The following is a 25,403-nucleotide window of genomic DNA, read 5'->3' on the forward strand; positions in this document are numbered from 1 at the left end:
TGCGCATCCGTGCGCTCGGGGGGTGTATTGCATGAAGCCCCTGAGGAATTACGCACGAAAGGCTGTGCTTTCTGTCACCTACAGTACAATGCAACCATTTCAAAGAGTACTAAATAATATGGAGCCAGAGCAGTCTCAAAAGTAATTCATTTACAAAATAAAATTCAGCACAATTCACATTAACAAAATCAATTTTGTCAGTTTGTAAACTGAATTTGAATTCACAATTATTTTTCACAAATAAACTGAATTTGCATATTTTTGAATTTACGAATTGGTTTTGTGTATTTTTAAATCGTGTTTTAAATTTATGAATTGGATTTGTGTATTTTTGAATCGTGTTTTCAATTCACAAATTGGATTTGTGTATTTTTTAATCGTGTTTTGAATTTATGAATTGGATTTGTGTATTTTTTTAATCATAATTTCAATTCACGAATTGGTTTTGTGTATTTTTGAATCGTCTTTTGAATTTATGAATTGGATTTGTGTATTTTTTTAATTGTGTTTTGAATTCACGAATTGGTTTTGTGTATTTTTGAATTGTGTTTTGAATTTACGAATTGGATTTGTGTATTTTTGAATCGTGTTTTTAATTCATGAATTGGATTTGTGTATCTCTGAATCGTGTTTTAAACCTTCAAATTGGCTTTGTTTATTTTTAAATCTTGTTTTGAATTCATGAATTTGATTTGTGTATTTTTGAATCGGGTTTTAAACTCACAAATTTCATTTGTGTTTTTTTTTTATCATGTTTTGAATTTACAAATTAGATTTTTTTAATGTTAATTGTGTTGTGGATGTATGAATTTTATTTTGTAAATGTATTAATTCTGAGACTGATCTGGCTCCATATTATGTACACAAAGGGCATCTGCTCAAAAATGCATTTTGTTATTCTTATACAGCTTTGAAATGTCTATGGGAGACACAACAACCACAACAGACCACAACAACGTTCAGGTAAACCTTTGTTTGATTGTCATCTAAACATATGATCAAATACAACCGCTACATGTACTACTGAATTTAAGGAATTTATTGCCTTTTTTTTTATCAAGCGTCTTACTTGTTCTCACAGTGCAGACCCCCAAAACTTTATACTTTTTCACTAACTTTCAAACCACTAACTTATACCCATTTGTCATTGAATTGTCATTATTATAAAATTTTAAAATAAGCTCATGTGAATATATGTTTATTTTAATGGTTTAATGGGGTTAGGGTTAGTGTAAGTTGACATGTACTTGCAAAGTTTCTAATAGTCAGTTAAATGTCTGTCGAAGGAGTATATCAACAGATATTAAACAGACAGTCTACTAATACTCAAATAAACCATCAAAATAAAGTGTTACCTATATTTCACTCATATTTAAATGTACAGTTTTGTATTTTAATATTTTTTTCTCTCCTAATTTTGACTAAAATTGTTTGCATTTGTTGCTTATACATTCTTCTTGTAGTGTTTTTAGAATTTGTGTGCACCCAGGGTCTGAGAGTAACATGATTTACATACAATCCTCTGTATGTCTCTACTTGTGGCAGAATTGAAAATAATGCTGACTTTGATAATTAGACACACATGCATTTTATGTATTCTTTGTTATAAAATAGATTCCACTGTGGTTGTGACCCCTGAGAGAAGTAACAAATAAGCTGAAGAAAAATGAGTAAGTAATTAGATGTGGAAATCAAAATTGTGTCTTTGCTGTATATTTGTATCTTATTTGATACATCAGGTTTTTATGGCTAATAATATGGTCTAATATAATCACTGAAAAGAAAAAGCACTGCAATTTTATTCAGAGCTACAAAGGCCCAAATAAAGCTAATTTAAAATATGTTATTTGGCCCAGTGTCTATTTATAAGGCCAAAGGTTTAGGACCAAACTCTGACTGCTTGTGAACTCAGAAATAATATGTGTACCTTCTGAAATGGTATTTGATGAATCTGAAAGTGTAACAATGACTCTTATTATTTCCATTAATAGCTACTGAAAGTCAATACTTAATAACAATTAATGCAATTTGCTTTAAAATAGGTTTAAGAAACATAAAGAGAAGCAATCATGAATTAAAAAAGATTAAGATTTGTATTATTCTTAAAATTACATACAGAAAAATAAAGAGATTTACAATCCTGCTAAAAAGTAAAATGATTGTGATTTTATATTACTGAATAAGTTCTAACACAGACTTTGGATCCTTTCCACTTTCAAAGCAGCTGATTTGGAAAGATTTTAACATTATGTTCCAGGCTGGATTCAAAAGTGTAAAGGAACAGCTCTAGAACTGAATCTGTAGAAGTTCTTGAGTACATTGTGGTGGAGCTTTGTCTATCTTTCTCTCTGTTTCCCTCAGGTCAGATTAATGCAGTCCATTGGTCTGTTCATGGGCAGCGTGATCTCCAGCTCTTCCCTCTCTGTGATGAATCTGGCATTGCCCTCCTGTTTATGGACTGGGTGAGGCAGGTGAAGGCCAAGCTTACTGAAATAAATAATACATGCAAAGATATTTACATACCTAATGAACACTAGAAGGAGAAATGTCAAATATTGTAGCAAATAGTTCACTCACTACTTTGGAGTTCTGAGATCCAAAAATGTCTCCCTCACATCCAGCACCAAATCAGATGTTTTTGTATCAGGCAGTTTAACTCTTACCTTGCATAAGAAAGAAAGAGAGAGAGAGAGAGAGAGAGAGAGAGAGACAGGGAGAAAGAGAGAAAATATGATTGCATTAAGGGCTTTTTTCTGCATAAACAATCACAGATGTACTATACCCTGCTTATTATATGGCTTCTGGTTAACAAACGAAACAATTAGAAACAAAACATTGATTGATCTGAGTTGTAATAATATATTAATTCTTTAATTAAACTTAAAGCTGACAGAAACAAAACTTATAATATACGTTACTTATTATACCAACACTTACTTGTTATACATTATTATTATTATTAGAAATGTTTATTATTCATATTATTTACATTCATGTGTATAAATATGTTCACTAATGGTCAATATGTTTCCTGGTACATAAATGAGCCTGTGTTATTCATGTCATTGGCTGTGATTGGGGAATAACATATACAGTGTATGCAGAAAGTATTCATAGCGCTTCACTTTTTCCACATTTTTTATGCTACAGCCTTATTCCAAAATGGATTAAATTCATTTATTTAAAAAAAGTTTTTTTTTAAATTGTTGCAAATTTGTTGCAGTCATTGCTCAATAATTTGTTGATGCCTCTTTGACAGCAATTACAGCCTTAAGTTTTTTTTTTAATATGATGCCACAAGCTTGGCACACCTGTCTTTGGAGAATTTTTGCCCAATTCTCTTTGCAGTACCTCTTAAGCTCTATCAGGTTGGATGGGAAGCGACGGTGAGCAGCCATTTTCATATCTTTCCAGAGATGTTTAATAGGATTTAGGTCTGGGCTCTGGCTGGGCCACTCAAGAACATTCACCAAGTTGTTATAAAGCCACTCTATTGATATTTTGGCAGTGTGCTTTGGGAAACTGTCCTGCTGGAAGTTCACCTCGGTCACCTTGCCCAAGTCTGAGGTCAAGAGCACCCTGTAGCAGGTTTTCATTCAGGATGTCTCTGTGCATTGCTGCATTCATCTTTTCCTCTATCCTGACTAGTCTTCCAGTTCCTGCTGCTGAAAAACATCCCCACAGCATGATGCTGCCAACACCATGCTTCACTGTAGGGCTGTTAGTAGCCTATTGATGAGCGGTGTCTGGTTTTCTCCAAACGTAACGCCTGCTATTCACTCCACAGAGTTCAATTTTAGTCTCATCAGACCAGAGAATTTTGTTTCTTGTGGTCTGAGAGTTTTTCAGATGCCTTTTGGCAAATTCCAGGTGAGGAGTGACTTCCGTCTGGCCACTCTATCAAACAGGGTTGATTGGTGGACTGCTGCGCAGATGGTTGTCCTTCTGTAAGGTTATCCTCTCTCCACAGAAGAACGCTGGAGCTCAGACAGAGTGACCATTATTCGGGCCCTTCTCCCCCGATCACTCAGCTAAGATGACGGCCAGCTCTAGAAAGAGTCCTGGTGGTTCTAAACATCTTCCACTAATGGATGATGGAGGCCACTGTGCTCATTGGAATTTTTCAGAAAATTTTCTGTAACCTTCCCCAGCCTTGTGCCTCAAGACAATCCTGTCTCAGAGGTCTACAGACAATTCCTTTGTCCTTATGCTTGGTTTGTGGTTTGACATGCACTGTCAATCCTGGGACCTTGTATAAACAGGTGTATGCCTTTTCAAATCATGTCCAATCAACTGAAATTACCACAGGTGAACTCCAATTAAGCTGCTGAAACATCTCAAGAATGATCCGTGGAAACAGAATGTACCTGAGTTTAATTCAGAGATTTACGGCAAAGGCTGTAAATACTTATGTACATGTGATTTTTCAGTTTTTTTTTTTTTTTTTTTTTTTGAAATTTGCAACAATTTCAAAAAATTCTTTGTTCACATTGTCATTATGGGGTACTGTGTGTAGAATGTTGAGAAAATAAATTAATTTAATCCATTTTGGAAAATGGCTGTGACATAAAAAATGTGAATGCTATGAATACTTTCAGGATGCACTGTACCTTGGAATGTTGTGATTGACCAATCAGAATCTAGTATTCCAAAGAGCCATGTATTAAAAGATAATACAACTTTTAAAATGTATCATTTGAGAACAGTAATGTATTTATTCTAAAGCATCGAAGCCAATTCACATGAAAAAATACTATAGTATTTAATAGTAAATAGTGTACTGTTTTTGAAAGATACTTAAGTAAAATACTTGAATTTATTGGTTGTGGTGATTCTATAGTGGCTATGGTAACAAAACTATAATAATAATAAAAAATTATCAACACTGTATTTTTTTTTACAACAACAGGGTATAATTTATTACCATAGTTACACCATAGTTTACTGTGGTAAAACCTGAAGTAAACTACAGTATTTATAAGTTTATTGGTTCATTATATTTAGTTCTACAGCACTCTTCATTAAAACAGTGGTGTAAAAAACATACAATTGAAAACACTTTATTGTAGTTTAGTTTAAAAAACACTAGAGTATTATTTTCTATAAAATACTGTAGTATTTTTTTCATGTGGGAAATCTCTTTCGGAAAAGAAAATAACATTTCTACACCCAAACTTTTTAAGCTTAAATCTGAAGCTTTAGATCTAAAACTTTAAATCAGTCAGTAAATCCACAGTGTTCTGAGCTATAAGATTAATGTTGTATTAATGTTTAAGATTATAAGTGAGGAATGAGCGGTACCAGCATGCTTTCACAACACATGGATGAGGGGTCTTTTCTGCTTAAGCCAAGAAACAAATCTTCAGTCCCGACAGACTGTTTCAGCACAATCTCGTACCTTATCGTAGAAACACACACAGGTTGAGATCAGCTCATGTTTAGCTCATATACAGTAAGATTCTGACATGCATGTGTTTTGTCGTACTCTGGTTGTGGTCGTGGATCATTGAGGTCATCAAAATGTGCCCCTTCGGTCACCTCAGCCTCATCCCAGATGTCTTTGCTGTTCTTCTTCACATAGGCACTAGTGCTACCTAGTTGAAAACAAGACATTACATTTTACGTTCTCCTCAAATTCAAATTACTACGGTATTTTTAAATACATAGAACTGTTTCAGATAAATGTGATAATAAAATGTCCAAATATGGGTAAAGAAATGTTTATCTATCAGTGTAACGTATATTGATGTACTGTAAAAATAAAACAACATACTTATTCTGACCTGTATTTGTTAAAATACATAAAATATGTAGTGATCATTCCTATTTTTTCATATTTTAAATGATTAAAAACTTTTTTGCTGACAGAATGGGTAAAGCTTAGTGGTTTAAAGGGGAGTTGAGAAGTATAAAAAAATTAAATGACAATTATTAATAGTATTTTGTGGCTCAGTGGTTAGCACTGTGAAGGTTGCTGGTTCAAGTCTCAGCTGGGTCAGTTGGCATTTCTGTGTGGAGTTTGGCGTGTGTTTCCTCTGGGTGCTCTGGTTTCCCCCACAGTCCAAAAACATGCCCTATAACCTAATTGGGTAAACTAAATTGGCCGTAGTGTATGTGTGTGAATGAGTGTGTATGGAAGTTTCCCTGTACTGGGTTGAAGCTGGAAGGTCATCCTCTGTGTAAAACATATTTTTGATAAGTTGGTGGTTCATTCCACAATGACGACTCCTGATGATTAAAGGGTCTAAGCTGAATGAAAATGAAAGAATTTTGTTGCACTGATCCTTAAATCGTCTTTTAATATATGGTCAAACTATTCTTGTTATAAATATGACTGACATGTTTAGTAGGCCTATATAAATTATTGTTACACATTTGTATTGTAACAGTTATATTTTAGTGGATGTCTATTGTAAATTATGGTAACAATTGTAGTTAGTTAAGTTTTTCTTAAAAATATAAAGAGGATACATTCTAATGTTTGATCAAATAAAAACACAATAATTATTATTATACCTCCACACAAAAATGCCAAAAGAACCAGCTGGCACTTAAACTAGGGTTCTTCTTGCTGTGAGGCTACAGTGCAAACTGTATCAACAGTGTTTCGTTGTTACACTGATTCTTAAACAGTGTTTAATATACCGTCAAATGATTCTTGTTCTAAACAAGACTGACATGCTTGGCTCGCTTATGTTACACACTTAGTTATATTTTAGTAGATGTCTGCAGTAAATGATGGGTAAAATGGCATATAATTTCTTAGAAATGCATTCTAATGTTTAAAATAATAATAATAATAATAATAATAATAATAATAATACCTTAATCTGTAAGCAAATACATTAAAACTATACATATTATGTGTATACAATTTACAGAATTATGTAAAGTAATATAGGACTAAATATTTAAGTGTTAAACAGATGTGTTTATTATATTGTATTTTTATAAATAGAATACTACAAAATCAAAACTGTAAAGCATCAACAGCATAAAAAAGTGGTACAGTTTTAAATTAAATCATTAAATTATAACGTTACCCTTGTTTTTTCCTGAAGGTGCAGCAGGAGGGCCGATATGCCCCGGCCCCATCCTCGCCATGGGCTTCACAAAAAAACAAAAAAGAATTCAACAAAATGTAAGGTTTGTCAGGCGATAATAGATAAATCATCAGCTGTTTTGAAGCTCAGACCTGTAGCGTTAGGTCCTCTTCTTCCTCATCATTATCCTTTGGCTTGGAGAGCAGAGCAGACAACGCCTGAAGATCATGAACGGACGCGAGACCCTCCATCTGTGTTATTCGAGAGGTTTCGACGAAAAAGTAAGTGTTTTTAGAGTTTTTAATGTTCTTTCTTTTTATTGTAAAGCGTTAGCATGAAGTGAATGCCCTGCTCTTCCGGGTGCTAAGTTTAGCGTTTCCATGGACGCGGATTGTAGTAGTAACTGTTGCTAGGCCTCTGGGTGTATTTTAACAAACCACCATCGATGTAATTTGTAAATATACAGTTGTTTATTTGTAAGTATGAAAAAAGTGTGTTTAAAAATGGATTTACATGTAACTTATATAACATATATACATATAATAACGAAAAATATTAAATTAAGTTAGAAATATACTCCGTTTTTGCACGTATGTTGTTGCAGATCAATCCAAACACTAGATGGCGGGGTTGGTTCATTCTTGTGCATATTGCAGGCCTGAGACTATTACATACGTAGAAAGAAAAGGTGTATTGATGCCTTTTATGAATGGCGATATTTTTGTTAAGATTAGCATAAGACATTCATTCATTCATTTTCTTGTCAACTTAGTCCCTTTATTAATCCAGATCGCCACAGCGGAATGAACCGCCAACTTATCTAGCACGTTTTCAAGCAGCGGATGCCCTTCCAGTTGCAACCCATCTATGGGAAACAAACACACATACACACACTCATACACTAGGGACAATTCAGCCTACCCAATTCATCTGTACCGCATGTCTTTGGACTGTGGGGGAAACCGGAGCGCCCAGAGGAAACCCACGCAAACACAGGGAGAACCAACAACAAGGATAATAGACTCACTCAAAACATTCATTTATTCATTCATTTTCCTTTAGTCTCTTATTTATCAGGGGTTGCCATGTCTTATGCAACGGATGCCCTTCCAGCCGCAACCCAGTACTGGGAAACACCCATACACTATCACATTCACACACGCAGACACACACACACACACACTCTCTCATATGGCCAATTATTTTCATCTAATTTACCTATGGCTATAGCACATGTCTTTGGACAGTGGGGGAAACCGGAGCACTCGCAGGAAACCCACTCGAACATGAAAACTCCACACAGAAATGCCAACTGACCCAGCCAGGACCTAAACCAGCAATCTTTTTGCTTTGAGGTGACAGTGCTAACCAATGAGCCACTGTCGCTCTAGCAAAAGACATATTTAAGATAACAAAGGTTTGTTTATTAAAATTATTGTCAGAAATGCTTACAATAATAATCATTTTATGACCATTTATATAACATTATTTCATGCTATGTTCCGGCTCAAAGTTCAGCTCCAATGTAGGCCCTTATTAAAATTCATTTTAAATCTTAACCAGTTTTTGCCAAAATCCTTCAAACCTCTAGGTATTTTCAAGTTTTTAATGTTTAAAATGTAATCAAATTCGGTATGATCAGTTTATATTTGAAAAAGTACAGGTCAGATTCATCATGCTTAATCTTTATGAAATAGTGCAGTTACATAATATTTGACCCATATTTTGGCATTGTATTTTCATTAGACTTGTCTGCGTTTAAAATGCTTTATATTGGCTAACACCAAGACGTTTCAATAAGATCTCATCTTTGACTCATAAGCTAGTTAATTATTCATTCATTCATTCATTCATTTTCCTTCGGCTTAGTTCCTTTATTCATCAGGGGTCGTCACAGCGTAATGAACCAACAACTTATCCAGCACATTTTACACAGTGGACCCCCTTCCAGCTGCAGCCCAGTACTGGGAAACATCCATACACACTCATTCACACACATACACTACGGCCAGTTATTTATCTATTTATATACTCATTTGTTTTTTGTATGTTGTATTGTTTTTCTTTGTTTGTGATGACTGCAGCTGAGGGCATGAGCCCAAGACAAATTTCCCTAAGTGGGACAATAAAGTTTTACCTTAACCACTGAGCCACCATGTCGCCGTTAATTAATCAGATGCCAATATTTATACTTAGGTCAGCAGTCTTCACACTGCCAAGTTGGCTTTTAGATTAAGTCAGAGTCTTCATGTTAAGACACTTGACTTGGAGTATTTACAGGGATCCACTTTTTCAATATTTCTATGCGTAATTAGATTTGCTTGTTTCTGAACCCTCCCTGCGGCCTCTCACATCTATACAGTATGCCTTATTATACGAAAACCTCAAAGCAGACTATCAAAACATAACTTACCTAATTATTATTAAAGTTTATATTTAATTTAATTAGTTTCCCCCTTATCTTGAGTCCTGTGAGAGTGATGTTTATTAGTCGTCTTCAGCCAGGGAAACTGATTGTGCGTGTGTGTGACTGTAAGCATGTGTGGAGCTTTACTAAGTCATTGTCACAGCTGAATTTGTTGCCTGCAGCAGCTGTAGAGGGAATCTGTCAAGCTAGTTATCAGTATTCCATTCATGTAGTTTCTCTCCCTGCTTCCATGTCTTTACTCTCTCTGCAGCATTCTTCCTTTATGGTCAGAGACACAGAAAGTTTCTCATATTTTTCACAAAAAGACTTATTCTGACACTCTCCCGTCTTTCCATCGTCCCTCAGTTTTTCATCTTCTCTCTGAAATCTGTGATGAACCCTTCACTGGCTTTTTCTGCCATTCTAAGCAATTCTGCATTGACGGTGTACCATTGTGAGTCTGAACTGAGATCAGATTAAGTGAATTTAAAATGAAACCAGATTGAGTCTGAATTTTGGGAAAGTATGTAAATGTGAGTGCAGCCATATTGAGCAGTTAGATCTACTATAGATGCTGTGAAATATGTGGATTAGCCAACATTTTTGCGAAAAGTAAAAAATGTTACTTCATGTACCTTTCATTGCACGTTTCAGATGACAAATCCACTAGAGGGCGCTGTCTAAATTTTTGCGAATACTTAGGGTATGTGTTGTTGTACGTTTTAGATACACATTCTTGTAGATATCCAGGTGAAGGCGAGGCTTGTCGTTCAAATCGACTACACCAGCGAACCACTGACCTAAACTTAACCAATATTATGGGGTATTGGTTTGCAAAGAACTGCATGAAAAAAACGTAATAGTCAAAAATATGTCCCCATGAATATTATTAGTGATTTGACAGATTACTAATCTTATGGGTCGGATCACACTACGGTTTTTGAGTCACGGATCAGACCATTTTTCAGATCAGCAAAAAGGAATGAGACAAATGTCATTGCTTCCCATTTATACAAAAAATGACAGCAAAAGCTATTGGTTTTAACAAACAGAACTTAGAAATTGCAATTTTCATACAAATAAAAATCAAGAAAAAATTATCTGAACAAAAGGAAAATATTCAATATAAAAAAAGATCTTTGCTGTTGTTGCTGATAATGCTAAATATAGAAATCTAACATCTTGTACAACATTTCATATTTATTTTTAAATTAATGATTCAACAATTGGAGACGTGATGGCGCAGTAGGTAGTGCTGTCGCCTCACAGCAAGAAGGTCGCTGGTTCGAGCCTGGGCTGGGTCAGGTGGCGTTTTTGTGTGGAGTTTGCATGTTCTCCCCGTGTTTGCCTGGGTTTCCTTCGGGTGCTCCGGTTTCCCCCACAGTCCAAAGACATGCGGTACAGGTAAATTGGGTAGGCTTAATTGTCCGTAGTGTATGAGTGTAATTGAGTGTATGGATGTTTCCTAGAGATTGGTTGCCGCTGAAAGCGCATCCGCTGTGTAAAAATATATGCTTTATAAGTTAGCGCTACATTCCGCTTTGGCGACCCCAGATTAATAAAGAGACTAAGCCGAAAAGAAAATGAATGACAATTCACACATAAAACTTCATGTTTGATTATAGGTGTATCATTTTTGAAAACCTATTCATTGACATAACTTTGATGGTTGTTTGTAGCCACCCATTGGTTAAAAAATGTAATTGCTACAACATTCACCAACATCAAGTTTGATGAAAGTTCCTTTGATTTTAATCTTAACCACAAACATCAGTGTTTATATCTGAACTATATATATATATATATATATATATATATATATATATATATATATATATATATATATATATATATATATATATAGGCAGTTTTTAACTGGTGACAAGTCATATGCACATCTAATATTGGCAACAAATTTGTGAAGGCAAGTCTGTAATGGGAAGAAATCTGAACTGTATGTGAATTTGAATTACGGAACAATAAGTACACAGAACCAAGTTTCCAGGCAAGTTTGAAAACTAATTCAATTTAATTTAAGTTTAGTGCTTTTTTTACAATAACTGTTATTCTATTATATTTATTGTGAAAATCAATCTACATAGCCAAATATGAATAATTTTCAAATTAGTCAGAATTTAATCAAAGCTGTATTCATACCAGACTAAACGTTTTATCTGTTGAATGTTTTTGTGATTTGGAGTTTAAACAAGTCTATATTTTGGGTATGAAAAGATGAGTGCAAGATCATCAAACTAAAAATATAAAAAAACAAAATGCTACGCAACAGAGGATCATACACTGGAAAATAATGTTTGTGTAAAAACAGAGCTTACAGGAGCCGTGCTGCTTCATCTCATATGTGTTCTGGCTGAAAGTCTCTCCACTGATCTGATCTGATGTCAGAAATATGGCTGAAGCTTTTCCCAGCTTATCCCCCCAAAGCAACTGGCAGTCGACACTAATGCCAGACAGCGCCAGAGCCCATGCAAGAGCTGGTTTTGTTATTTAATTAACAAATTATCATTAATAATACTATGTCTATACCTGACGCATTTGAAACTACACGCATTTATACGTTTCCAATTGTATGTGCCAGTGTTTGTAAGCATATACAGATGGTTACCCAGATATTTGGGATATTTTTTATTCTGACAACAGTCACACAGCTAACATGAGGACTTTAGCTGACTTACAAATCTATCTCCCATTGTTCGTTGGAATGCCATGAAGTCAGAAATCCCATGACTGGATGGTACTAAAGGATTACAATTCCATGCGTGATGTCCCGTATTTGGATTGGCCTCAGCTGTGTTTACCCAGACTGATAGCTCAGTGTATTGACTGCTAGCTCTGTGTATAAAAACCAAGGTGGAAAGGCTCTCACATCTTTATGACAGCACGTCGCATTTAAGCGAGAATCAGAAGAATGTATCTGTACAAGGCGGCTCTCAGTGACATTTCTGTCCCCAGGCAGAGAAGTGTTCAGCGCTGCGAGAGAAGCCCAGGTCTCGTCCTCCAGAGACAGCAGGCAGGACTGAGCTCACAGCACCACACAACAGGCTGTTCACACTGGACTGCCAGATCCAGCTCTGCCCTGGAGCTCCAGCAGCTGAGACTTTTCATGCAGATCCATGGGTTCTCTTTGAAGGACCCATTGGGCACCACCACCAAAATGGCCTACAGGTACACTTGTTTTTACACACTAAGAGAAGTAGATTTGATATACAGTGGAACCATCAAAGAATTACTTCACTGAAAAAAAAGAAAATTCTGATATTAAAGGTTCAGGACACCCTGGAGAACTTTTTTTTTATATTTACAGATTTGTGTGTGTTGAGCATCAGTCAAGACAATGTTAGCACCTGTCAGCTTTAATTTTGGGAAAAATTGATAATTTTGAGCTTTTGTCAGCAAATTTCAGCTTCCGGGTTTAAAATGATTTTTGGGGCGGGATCAAAATCGGCGACGTAGCGCAGTACTGCAAGTGCAATGATGACGCGTCGGTTTCTCATTATTATTCATAGCGGAGTTTTCTTATCCTATGAGAAGAGCCGGCTGTTTAATTATTCATGAGAGCACGTGCTTTCCGAAGGCAGACCTGCCAGTTTCAAGCAAGCTGTGAGTGAGACACAGACCAACGGCACGCAGTAGCCGTTCATGAAGGCTCGTATGTGTTTGTTTCCATGATCCACGGGGTTTGTTGCATGTTTTTTCTCCGCGATCCTGTCAGGGCCGATCATACAGCAAAGCTGTGTGTGTGCTGCAAGCATGTTTGTCGGGAGAGCAGTGCGAGAATTGAAGAATGGCGGACGTTGACTTTTATCAGGAGTTTGTTCACATTTAGACACATCACCGTGCTGCTGTGTTTGCCTAAATCCTCTATATTACCAGCAGTGTTAATAGTTAAAATAGACAGATCAGGAGACCTGCTGCACTGAGTCTGCATTCAGATTTATAATTTAGACCGGAAGGATCCTCATTTATAGTGTTTACATGAACACACTTATCTTTATAATGATATAATTTGTGGTTATGTGTATATGAAATTACGAATAACAATTGTAGCAGGGCATTAAATTACTGTTTATTTCTATGCATTTTAACTTTGTGAACTATAAACTCATGCGTCTCCTCACGGTTTGTGTCTCAGTTTGTGAGCTAACTGTCAACAACAAATATTCGCTCCCCTTCTCCCCTTCTCCCCTGTTGGCCACGCCCACTCCTGCCCTATGCTCGCGGAGCTCCACGCCCATTAATCATGAATCTTTTGAAAAAATTCTGAAGTAGTCTTTAACCGAAAGTGGGGGGTGTCATGGCCCTTTAATCACTCACCCCCATGCTTTCCAACCCCCAGAGACCTTTGTTCATTTTTATAGCACAAATTAACATATTTTAGATGAAATGTGAGATCTTTCTCATTCGCCATAGACAGCAATTTCTGTCTTTATTTAGTTATACTTGCTATACCTGCACTGACAAATATAAATAAAGTTAAATTACAATGAAATTACGAATCTAAGTGAAGTTTATTTATAAACTAAATTCGAGAGGAGCACGCGCTTATGATTGATAGCAGCTGGTCCACATTAGCTTACACTGATTCACCAATCAGACGACTCCTTAACCACTATAAAAAACCTGAGTATCTTACCTCAGCCATCTTCGTCTTGAAGAGTCCCCCTTTCCACCCCTACTTCTCCCATTTCCTTGTCAGGGCAGCACGGAGGCCTAATGGTTAGCATCATTGCCTCACAGCAAGAATGTCACTGGTTCAGTCACTACCTGGGCAAGTCTGCATTTCTGTGCGGAGTGTGCATGTTCTCCCTGTGTTTGTGTGGGTTTTCCGCGGGTTCTTCGGTTTCCTCCCACAGACCAAGAACATGTAACATAAGTAAATTGACAAAAAAAAAATTTGACAGCATACAGTAGATATTCCATAGCATTCATAATCTACTTCCAACATCATCAAGCAGAGGGAGTTCTCGAGAGCTACCTGAACTCAGATTCCCGTCTGGCCCTGCAACGCTGGGGAGCCCCGGGCTCACGGATCGCACAAGCTTAGGGCTCTCTCCTGGGCAGCATGCCAAACACGCTTCACAATCTATCATCAGCTAAGGGTGAACTCTTGAAATCAATATAAATCTTAACAAAGTACAGAAAGTTTGCCAAAAATGAAAGTGAAAACAGAATAATAAAATAAAAAAAATAACAAAAAAGGATAATAAAATAAAAAGTAGGAATAAATCTATGATATATATAACATATTTTCACAACAATTTAACTTTAATTTAGGATTATTTTAAAACAAAACAGCTATGTACTTTAACAGCTATGTTTCATTCATTTATTCATATTCTTTTCATCTTAGTCCCTTTATTAATCTGGGGTCGCCACTGCGGAATGAACCACCGCAGCCATGTTAGAGTATAATTTAAAGTTAAATTCAACAATTGCATTATACTGTATTCATTCCTTCATTGTCTTTTATAAAATAAAATATATATAAATAAAATAATATTGTGATAAATTACATTTGAAAATCCTCTCTTTATATGTTTTTTTTTTTAAATATGTCCTGAAACTTGTTCACTCACTTTATGATAAATCGTTTTTAGATTGTTTCCAATAACATGTTACAGTGAAATAGAATTCAAGTGGAAATACAGTAAAATGGCTTTAAATCCTAACAGAAAAATCACATGAACATCACGAGAGCTAAAGTCACACATAAAACACTTAAAACTTGATTTTGGAGCATTTTCAAGTGGAAAAAAGATCATAAGATCACGTTTCGTTTCACACAGGTTTCATATGTAAAGGTCACACGGTTTTTCTGCTAACTTTGTCTTGTTAGTTTAATGCTCTGATGACCTCTTTATTTAAAGAAAAGGTTCACTCAAAAATAGACATTTTAACATTTATTTTCTTTTCGGCTTAGTCCCATTATTTAACAGGGGTGGCCACAGCGGAATGAACCTTCAACTTATTCAGCACGTTTTTACGCAGCAGATGAGTCGCAACCCATCTCTGGAAAACATCCACACGCACTCATTCACACTCACACACTACGGACAATTTAGCCAATATAATTCACTTGTACCACATGTGTTTGGAATGTGGGGGAAACCGGAGCACCCGGACGAAACACACGCAAACACGGGAAGAACATGCAAACTCCACATAGAAACGCCAACTGACCCAGGCTTGAATCAGCGACCTTCTTGCTGTGAGGCGACAGCACTACCTTCTACGCCACTGCGTCGCCGACATTTTAACATAAAGGAAGATATTTTAAATAATCTTGGGATTCATTTAACATTGGATCTCGTTGACTTTAATTGCAAGATATTTTTAGAATATTTATTTTGTGTTACGATAACGATAGCAGAATTTGACATTTTGAGTAAACTGTCCCTTTAAAAATGCGAACAGCACAGTACAAATTGCAGGGTTCCTCACAACTCATTCATGTTGGCCCAACACAAATTAAGTAAACTCAGAGCGGGTTAAAAGCCACCAACCACAGTAACAACAAAAACCAATCTGCTGTAAAAGGTAGGCCTGGGAGATAGACTGCAATTTCCCCCGGTTGTCCAGACAACCCTGAGGCCAGATGCAGTACTGTGGTCTAAAGAGGCAAGGAAGATCATTCTCATCGAACTTACAGTCCCATGGGAAGAAAGTTGTGAGCAAACGTTTGAGAGGAAGAGCGCCAAATACCAGGACCTCTTGCATGACTGCAGGGAGAAAGGTTGGCAAGCATTACTCTTCCCAGTTGAGGGCTGTAGAGGATTCCACGCCCATTCAGTATGGAGGATGCTTACAGCCATTAAGGTAATGGGGAGGGAAAGAAAGATAACTGTTTGCTTGATGGGGGAGGCAGCAGAGAGAGCTTCTAGCTGGACATGGAGCAGGAGAGAGGAGCTTAGCTGGAAGCCAGGGGGAGTTGATGGGCAGTGATTTGGCCACCACTGCTGACCCACCAATGTTGAGGGTGTTGCGGTTCACGGTTGAAACACCCAATGATCGTTGGATACTGCCTGATAACATCAAGTCTTCCTGGCCAAGGCTAAATTCACCAAAAGTGAATGAAGGAGAAGAATCTTTGAATGTAATCGTAATTTACACATTTAAGGGTATTGAACATAAAACAATTAAGCTGTCCCCAAACAATCTCAAGAAGTTTGTTGTTTCTGCTCAATTTAAATAAGTTTTTAAATAGTTTGAACAAGCAGGAAAATATTGAGTGAGTCTGGTATCCTTGTTGGAAATATAATTGAATAACTGCACAAGTATTGACTTTCAACAGTATTCAAGAAGCATTAATTGGCAACAGCATTCAAGCACATCCCTGATTTTGCAGTCATTTATTGAACCGCACTTATCAGCTGTAATAATTAATTTACTCGCACACTTATTCATTATACAAACTAAATGACATGACCTGGAACGGCTTACACAAGAAAATTTGCAAATTAAATAAGCCGTGGATTCAGTTTCTGTTTGACTTAATGAAACAGTCGGGATATACAGTAATAGAGTTTACAAATCAGGAAAAAAATAGGTTAACTGAAAATATGCAAAGCTGGTTTTCATGTTTACTGCTTTTTCAGTTCACATTTTTGACATGTTGATTATACATGTCGACACTTTTCATTTTTAAAGAGTGTCTATAGAGGGTTCGGGAATGAAAAGACAAACACCCATACTGTATAATCAGTGCGTGAAAGCGTTTGTCAAAGATCAAAGGTTTTGTTTATGAGTCATGAGTCAGAGGTGTTATTCGAGCCACTGAAGGAGGGGCGACCGCTGGGTAAAATAAAGCTATTAGCTCTGATTAGCTGCCAGCTTGATCTGCTTTGACTCACACTGGTTCTTTATGCTAATGACTTGCAATAGGACTAATTCCTTATGACAGCTGCGGGATTACTGAGGAAAAGCGGGAGAAAGAGAGAGAGAGAGATGAGGGTTAGGTACATATGTAGTTACGCAGAAGGAAAAGGTCATTATGTAGACAATATGTAAATCTGTGGTTTATGTAATTCTGCTGTATTTAATGCGTAGTGGCAAAGCATAGATTATCAATTATAGGGATTGTGTACTGCTCATTTTCAGGGCCAGGGACTGACAGATTCATAGTGGGAGTGTGCCATGTTGAGGACACTCAATTACGATGATCTTGATTGGTTTCACTGCATCACTGTATGTATATATATCATATGGTTATCAATACAAAAATAGTTTTCTTTTTTTGTGTTGTTATTTTGCCTGATGATGTCTTAATGTTATGTCTGGAAGGTAACTTTAATGATAATTATGTTAATTATGTGATCTAATTAAAACCTGTTTCATTTTAATTAGAAAATTTGAGCACATCACACCTGTCCTCAGGTCTTGACACTGGCTCCCAGTTACATTCAGAATAGATTTTAAAGTATTATTACTTGTCTGTAAATCACTAAATGGCCTAGGACCTCAATACATCACAGATATGCTCACTGAATACAAACCTAACAGATCCCTCAGATCATTAGGATCAAGTAAATTACAAATTTCAAGAGTTCAGTCAAAGCACAAAAAGTGAATTACCGGCTAATAATTAATATTAAAACACAAGCGTTTTTGTTTATTCTTAATTTTTTTTTTTTTTTACATATTTTGTTTTATTGTGAGACCTTGATATCTTCTCCAATAACTTCATATATATATATATATATATATATATATATATATATATATATATATATATATATATATATATATATATATATATATATATATATATATATATATATATTATTATATATATATATATTTTTTATATATTATTATTATTATATATATATTTATATTATTATATATATATTTTATATATATATATATATATATATATATATTTTTTTTTTTTTTTCTTGGTTGACCTTTGGTTCTTAGAGTCTAGTTAATTTACAATTTAATACATTTCTGTTAGCTTTTTTTTTTATTTTTTTAGAGATTTTTAAAAGACAAATGAAATCAAAACTTACCATATGATTTTGTTAGCTCACATTGCCAGTTTTGTGGTGAACAATTAATAATATACAAATAATATAATATACAATAATATAATCTATTACTAATGTAATAATATACAAATATAATCTATATAATGACATATTAAGAAAAAAAGTTTGAAAAATTTAAATCTGAAGATTTTAGCACTTCCTATTTTTTTTTTTTTTTTGGTAAATTGGTATTGGGCGTGGCCAACATACTTAACTATGCCCCCTGTCAGTTTTAAGAACAAGCAGAAATGGTGTAAAGGAGGTTTCTGTCAGGTTGTAATAACTCTTCTAAACCCATTTCCTGATCTTTTTGAATGAAATGCCTACTTTAGGCACTGCGACACAATATGAAAAAACAAAAAAGCAAAAAAACAGTCACAGCTTCCGGTTAATGTAGACTTTAAATATACTTTAGTTTTAAGAAAAAGATTTTATTATATTTGCTAATATTTTTAATCAATCATGTCACTACATTAAATGACATTTTGTTTTAAATGAAAATATCCAAAACTGAGATAAAGTATCTGGTCTAAAGCTGTTTTTTTTATAGTTAACTAAAATAAAAAGTATAAAAGCATTTTCATTACTTATAGCAATTTTATTTTTTTTCAGCTTATAAAAAGCTACATTTCTCAGTTTTATTCAGTTTAATTTGCTGCACTGATAAACATAAATGCAATGTTAAAGTAAATTTAAAATTTAATTGTAGAATTTAAAATTTTAATTAAAGTGAAATAACTAAAGTGGAATTGGGGAAACAAAAACTGCAAAAAAAAAAAACTGTACCTTCTGGGACATATTTGGCTCACTCCATGAGTCTATATAGCGGTACATTTTCAGAATTAGCCTAGGTTGATTTACTCACTCCCAGGTCATCCAAGATGTATGTGACTTTTTTCCTTTGGTAAAACATTAAAGAAGGTTTTTCGCTAAAATTGTGGTCCTTGAAGATTCATAAAATGCAATATTTACCACCTTATTAGCTTGAAACCACAGCCTTGGCAAAAGGTATTAAGCACATTTATTACAGTCTGAAGCTTGAGATTCATGTAAGGTAATTAAATATACATAGAGAGTTTGTAAATGTCCTGCTTTTTTCAGAGCTTTGAGAAGCTGCTTTTAAAATTTCTTTAAAAATATAAAGATTATAGGCGACACGGTGGCTCAGTGGTTAGCACTGTCGCCTCACAGCAAGAAGGTTGCTGGTTCGAGTCCTAGCTGGGTCAGTTAGCATTTTTGTGTTAGTGTGGGTTTCCTCCAGGTGCTCCAGTTTCCCCCACAGTCCAAAGACATGCGCTATAGGTGAATTGGGTAAGTTAAATTGTCCATAGTGTATGTGTGTGAATGAATGTGTATGGGTGTTTCCCAGTACTGGGTTGCAGCTGGAAGGGCATCTGCTGTGTAAAACATATGGATAAGTTGGCGGTTCATTCCGCTGTGGTGACCTTATGATAAATAAATGGACTAAGACGAATGAAAATAAATGAATGAATGAATAAAGATTATTATTATTCCTAATGAACAATACTATTAATTATCATGACATATTTGTCTACACAAGCTTCTTATAACCTTAAATTCAATTCAGAAGGCCAAACAGTCATTCAGATCCAGCCTGCTGTATCTTTTACTTATCTCACAGTGACATCCACACCAATTTTTCACATTTAATCGTGTTTCTAAATCAGTGACTTTCTCAGCTGTTCTTAGAGAGGAGAAACTTCCCAGTTGATGATAATAAATCTGTATAAAGATGTTAAAAATGAGGGAGCGGTGTCCTTGGAGAGCTCATGCAAAACCATGTTTGACTAAACTAATTTCCTGCCAGAGCTCTTTATTTGGACGAGAGTATAATAAAGTGGGTGATCTCTGACTGAGTCTCATTATCAGGGGGACGTTTAGAGAGATCTTTGTCTCTGGGTGCCAGAATAGTTTTTCCATCAGGGGACGCCAAAGTGTGACAGTCTCAGATTAAGCTTACTTTAGTGACACACTTACACTCAGTTAAGACTGTGAGACAGAGTAGTGCTATTCAGATGCAGTCCTAGAGGGCCAAGGCACAGAGTAGTAGATCCAGCACCTTTGTGGCACTTTAGTCCATGTCTGATTTCTTTGAGGTCAAAGCTGTTTGTGTACTAGAGATGCGCGGATGGGCTATTATTTCATCCGCAACCGCATGACAAAATTCATCATCCGTCCGCCATCCATCTGCAGTAACATTTTTGACCAATTTTTAAAACCGCACCCGCCCGCCATCTGCTGATTGGGCTCTTTATTTGAATGGCTTATTCCTTTTTTTATTAAATGAATGTTTCTTTATCGATCATTATAGAACAGAGAATGACTTGAATGTAGACATGCAGTTAATCCAAACGTGCAAGTCATTAATTGACGACGCTTTGAAGTTACGCTAAAGATACGAGGACGTGTCTTTTCACTTGATTCGATTCCTCGGTCCTTCAGTCTTTTTGCGTCCTTCCCTCGTAACGTTATCCCGGTGGGGTGGAAACACGAGGAAAGAAAGCAAGGAAAGGAAACGAGGATGCACAAATAAGAAATGAGAACCACCCGAGCTCTCAGAATATCAGCAGTGAACTCCGTCTCCAATCGGCGCACAGGGACAAAAATAAATAAATAGCCTAAATTAAACGCACTGTACTGTACAATTTTTTTTATTGTAGCCTAATAGAAAACGCATTGACACATCATTTCAACATGCTGCTATTTAGCCTACTACTAAATGCCTAATTTAATTTGAATTAATTTTTTAGTAAATAGATAGAATAATAAGTCATTTACATTATAGCCTAATAATGTTTACATTTGTAGTTGTCCATAGCAACCCCAAAAACGTACCTGCTTGCCTTGCACATCTAATTAATTGGCACAGTTTTTCGACTATTTTTTATTTTTTGCTGTGGATGTTATTGAGCTTGTAGAAATCGGAAACAACACAGTTCTGCGACACAGATGAACCTTATTGATATCTCTATCAGACAATACCTATTTTATATGCCAAAAGAAACAACAGGCAGTAAAAAAAATATTAACATAAATATCTTAATGTAGGCATAGGCTATAGTCGCATGCTTTGGCAAACAGTTGAAAATTTTTTTAATAAAAACGTCATTCTCTTTCAGGAAATTCAGCCAGTTTTAGACAGCAATGTTGGCTGAGCAACAGCAAAGACAATCACTTGCTTTGTTGGCAGGTGAATAGTGTTCTTGAACGAATCATGTGAGTGAATCAGTTAATGACTCATTATTAAAGACAGTCAGTTGCCTAGTTGGTAGGTGAATAGTGTTCCTAAATGAATCATTTGACTGAATCTTTTAAATGAATCACTTAATAACTCACTCATAAAGACAGTTAGTCGATTTGTTAAACAAATCATTTAATAACTCACTCATAAAGGCAGTCACTTGCTTTGTTGGTAGGTAAATAGTGTTCTTAAACAAATCATTTGAGTCAATCAGTTAATAACTCAGACAAGTACGTGTTTTGTTGGTGTTCTTGAATGAATCATTTGAGTGAATCATTTAATAACTCGTTCGTAAAGACAGTCACTTGCTTTGTTGGTAGGTGAATAGTGTTCTTGAATGAATCATTTGAGTGAATCAGTTAATAACTCACTTAGACAATCACTTGTTTTGTTGGTAGGTGAATAGTGTTCTAAACAAATTATTTAAGCAAATCATTTGAGTGAATTTCTTAATAACTCACTCATGAAGATAGTTGATTTGTTATTAAGTGAATAGTTTTCTTAAATGAACCATTTGAGTGAGCCATTTAATTACTCATAAGGACAGTTACTTGTTTTGATGGTAGGTGAATAGTGTTTAAGAAGGAATCGTTTGAGTGTATCATTTAATATCTCACACATAAACAGTGACTTGTTTTGTCGGTAGGTGAATAGTGTTCTTGAAAGAATACATTATGTGAACCGATTAATAACTTACTCAGACAATCACTTGTTTTGTTGGTAGGTGAATAGTGTTCTCTAATCATTTAGAGTGGATCATTTGAGTGAATCACTTAATTACTCACTTATAAGGACAGTTACTTGTTTTGTTGGTAGATGAATAGTGCTCTTGAACTAATCATTTGAGTGATTCATTTAATAACTCACTCATAACAGCAGTCACTTGTTTTGTTGGTAGGTAAATAGTGTTCTTAAACGAATCAGTTGGGTGTTGTTGTTGTTGTATTCTGTTTATGAACTTTCTATAAACTGAATTGTCATGTATTTTATTGCAACTTTACAAAAATATTGTATTTTGAAGATACAAGTACAACAGTTTTATTGTAAATGAGGAAAAAAATAATAATTCAACAAATTTACTGTAAAGATGCTTTGTAAAGGTTAAAAAACCTGAGGCTTAAAGAAATCTGTTTCCCCTTATAATTACCACTTTGTGGTAGTGTTCAGACACGTGCACTCAACCTGTGACAACACCCCCCCCCTCCCCCTTTATCCTGCACATGCCTCTTTGAAGGTCTCTGCGCGGGCCTGGTGGTGTTTATGTGCTTTCAACTCATAAATACAGGCTTTCTAAAAAAGTCTGGAATGCCCAGCAACTTCTCATGTCTAAGGCCCCGCTTTCACTGTCAGGTCTTGATGCCCAATTCCAATTTGTTGCCTATATCAGATTTTTTTTGCCTGTCCGTTTACACGTTTTTTTTAATTGTGACACATATATGATTCATGTGTTTACACTTGCCATACAATTTACGACGCCACACATACGTAAAGGCAGGTTCTTGCATCTGTATCACAGTAGCCACGATGAAAGAAATTGTCTTGCTTTTAGCTCTGAAAAAATGCAAAGTTTGCCCAACTTTAAATTGACTTATAGGCGGAGGAAGAGGGAAACTGTCATCATCCCAGTGTCACACCTGCTGCAGTGCCCTCTGGTGGTTTTCAAGGGCACCAGTTTTTGTTTTGGTTTTTGTGTTTTGTATCCTAGTCATGTGATCACTCCTTGTTTCCAGCTGTCCCTCATTGTCTAATTAGTTCTCTCTTTATAAGCCCTGTTATGTTGTGTTTAGTTTGCCTTTGGATTTTTCAATGTTCTGTTTAGGTTTGTCGTGCTTTATTCGTGATCTGGTTCATCGTGTTTGGTTTGTTTGTTTGTTCACTTTGTTTAGTATCATTACTATGTTTTTGGATATCTGTTTAGTTTGTGTTTGATTCACTTTTGAGCTTAATTTTTGCACTTCATGTTTTCCTCGATTTTGGTACCTTGCCTGTCCCTTTGTCATTTTTTTGGGGATCTTTATTGTTTGACAATAAATGTGTTTTGCTGCATTTGGATCTTTCCCTTGTTTTTGTGATACCCATTCGTGACATAATCCAAAGGCCATTACCAAGATCCAGCAGCATTTTTTTCCCTCTCTCTCTCTCGCCCCAGTTTTTCTCCCCTATTTTTGCTTTGGTTTTTGTCAAGTATGAGTCTCCGAATGGTTCCTCCAGTGACTGAAAGGGAGCGGTCACTTCGTCTTCAAGCATTGGTGGCTGAACGTCAGCAGGGTTGGGAGGTAGGAGCTTTTGCTCAGTCATTTTGGACTTTGGCTGTGGGACTGGGCTTATCGGACTATGAACTGATGACTATATTTAATCAATGTCTTGATTATCCTCTTTCTATTAAGGGGATGGATGAACTTGGGATCAATCAATTTTGGGAGTTTGTTGTCCACCTTAAAGTGAATAGTCTAAAAGTTAATTCTGTTCCCAAGATGACTTTAACTTCAGAAGCCCCACCTAAAGATACCATTGCCCCTGACTGTCTTTGCATGGCCTTAGAGCTTATTGACTCACTTCATGAAATTTTGGATAGTGTTGCGACTCAGCCTACAATACTAGTCCTGAGACACCCTTCGAGTTTGTTTTTGCTCCAGGCCCACTTTCTAAAATGGCTGATGATTTGGAATTTTGTTTAAACAAAGCTCATACTTCTGAACCTTTTTGCAAGATGGACATTAATTTAGATTTCATGCCTAAGATTGTGGCCACTTTGCAGCAATTGCCAAAGATAGTCAAAAGCTCTGAGCTTCAGTGCCATACCACAGCTATCTTCAAACCAGTGCCTGAACCCTTGACTAGTTTTGAAACAACTTGTTCGGAGGATTCATCTTTAGAGTTGGGGGAATCCTTATTTTCAATTTTTTCTGACTTTGATTTTTCTGTTCTTATAGAACCAGTTTTTTCTATTACTTTGGAAACCTCATTTTTTGGTTTTCTTGAGTCCTTGTTTCCCAGTACCAGTGAGCCTTCGTCCACAAGCCTTGGTGAGCATTCACCTTTAAGTGCCGGCGGGTCTTCAAGCTCCAGTGGACCCTCGCCCTCAAGCATTGGTGGACCCTCACCTTCAAGCACCGGCGGACCCCCGCCTTCAAGCGCCGGCGGACCCCCGCCCTCAAGCGCCGGCGGACCCCCGCCCTCAAGCGCCGGCGGACCCCCGCCCTCAAGCGCCGGCGGACCCCCGCCCTCAAGCGTTGGCGGACCCACGCCCTTAAGCGTTGGCGGACCCACGCCCTCAAGCGCCGGCGGACCCACGCCCTCAAGCGCCGGCGGAACCTCGCCCTCAAGCGTTGGCGGGTCCTCGCCCTCAAGCGTTGGCGGGCCCTCGCCCTCAAGCGTTGGCGGGCCCTCGCCCTCAAGCACTGGCGGGCCCTCGCCCTCAAGCGTTGGCGGGCCCTCGCCCTCAAGCGTTGGCGGGCCCTCGCCCTCAAGCGTTGGCGGACCCACGCCCTCAAGCGTTGGCGGACCCACGCCCTCAAGCGTTGGCGGACCCACGCCCTCAAGCGTTGGCGGACCCACGCCCTCAAGCGCCGGCGGACCCACGCCCTCAAGCGCCGGCGGACCCACGCCCTCAAGCGCCGGCGGACCCACGCCCTCAAGCGCCGGCG

The 25,403-nt window shown here is 36.7% G+C and overlaps 2 protein-coding genes across 5 annotated transcripts in view; one reads left to right on the forward strand and one right to left on the reverse strand.

The window, feature by feature from the left end:
- Positions 1-2,074: 2,074 nt before the first annotated feature.
- dnaaf6 (dynein axonemal assembly factor 6) lies at positions 2,075-7,444 on the reverse strand. Of its 2 annotated transcripts, NM_001002309.1 has the most exon segments (6): positions 2,075-2,487; positions 2,578-2,663; positions 5,302-5,398; positions 5,486-5,594; positions 7,044-7,107; positions 7,196-7,408. In NM_001002309.1, coding segments are annotated over 6 exon segments (585 nt in total). In that variant the 5' UTR covers positions 7,295-7,408; the 3' UTR covers positions 2,075-2,357.
- kcnab1b (potassium voltage-gated channel subfamily A regulatory beta subunit 1b) overlaps positions 7,226-25,403 on the forward strand; it is a 105,674-nt gene continuing 87,496 nt past the window's right edge. The window contains exons 1-2 of one of the 3 annotated variants that reach the window (XM_087241357.1): positions 7,226-7,324; positions 12,421-12,633. In XM_087241357.1, the coding sequence (XP_087097483.1) occupies positions 12,572-12,633 (62 nt within the window). In that variant the 5' untranslated portion in view covers positions 7,226-7,324; positions 12,421-12,571. Of the gene's footprint in view, positions 7,325-7,432; positions 7,520-12,334; positions 12,634-25,403 lie in introns of those variants that run through there. The other 2 variants (XM_087241358.1, XM_087241355.1) reach the window with 2 other exon arrangements.

The sequence above is a fragment of the Danio rerio genome, chromosome 2 (assembly GCF_052040795.2).
Source record: "Danio rerio strain M-AB ecotype USA chromosome 2, GRCz13ab, whole genome shotgun sequence".
NCBI classification, from domain to species: Eukaryota; Metazoa; Chordata; class Actinopteri; order Cypriniformes; family Danionidae; genus Danio; species Danio rerio.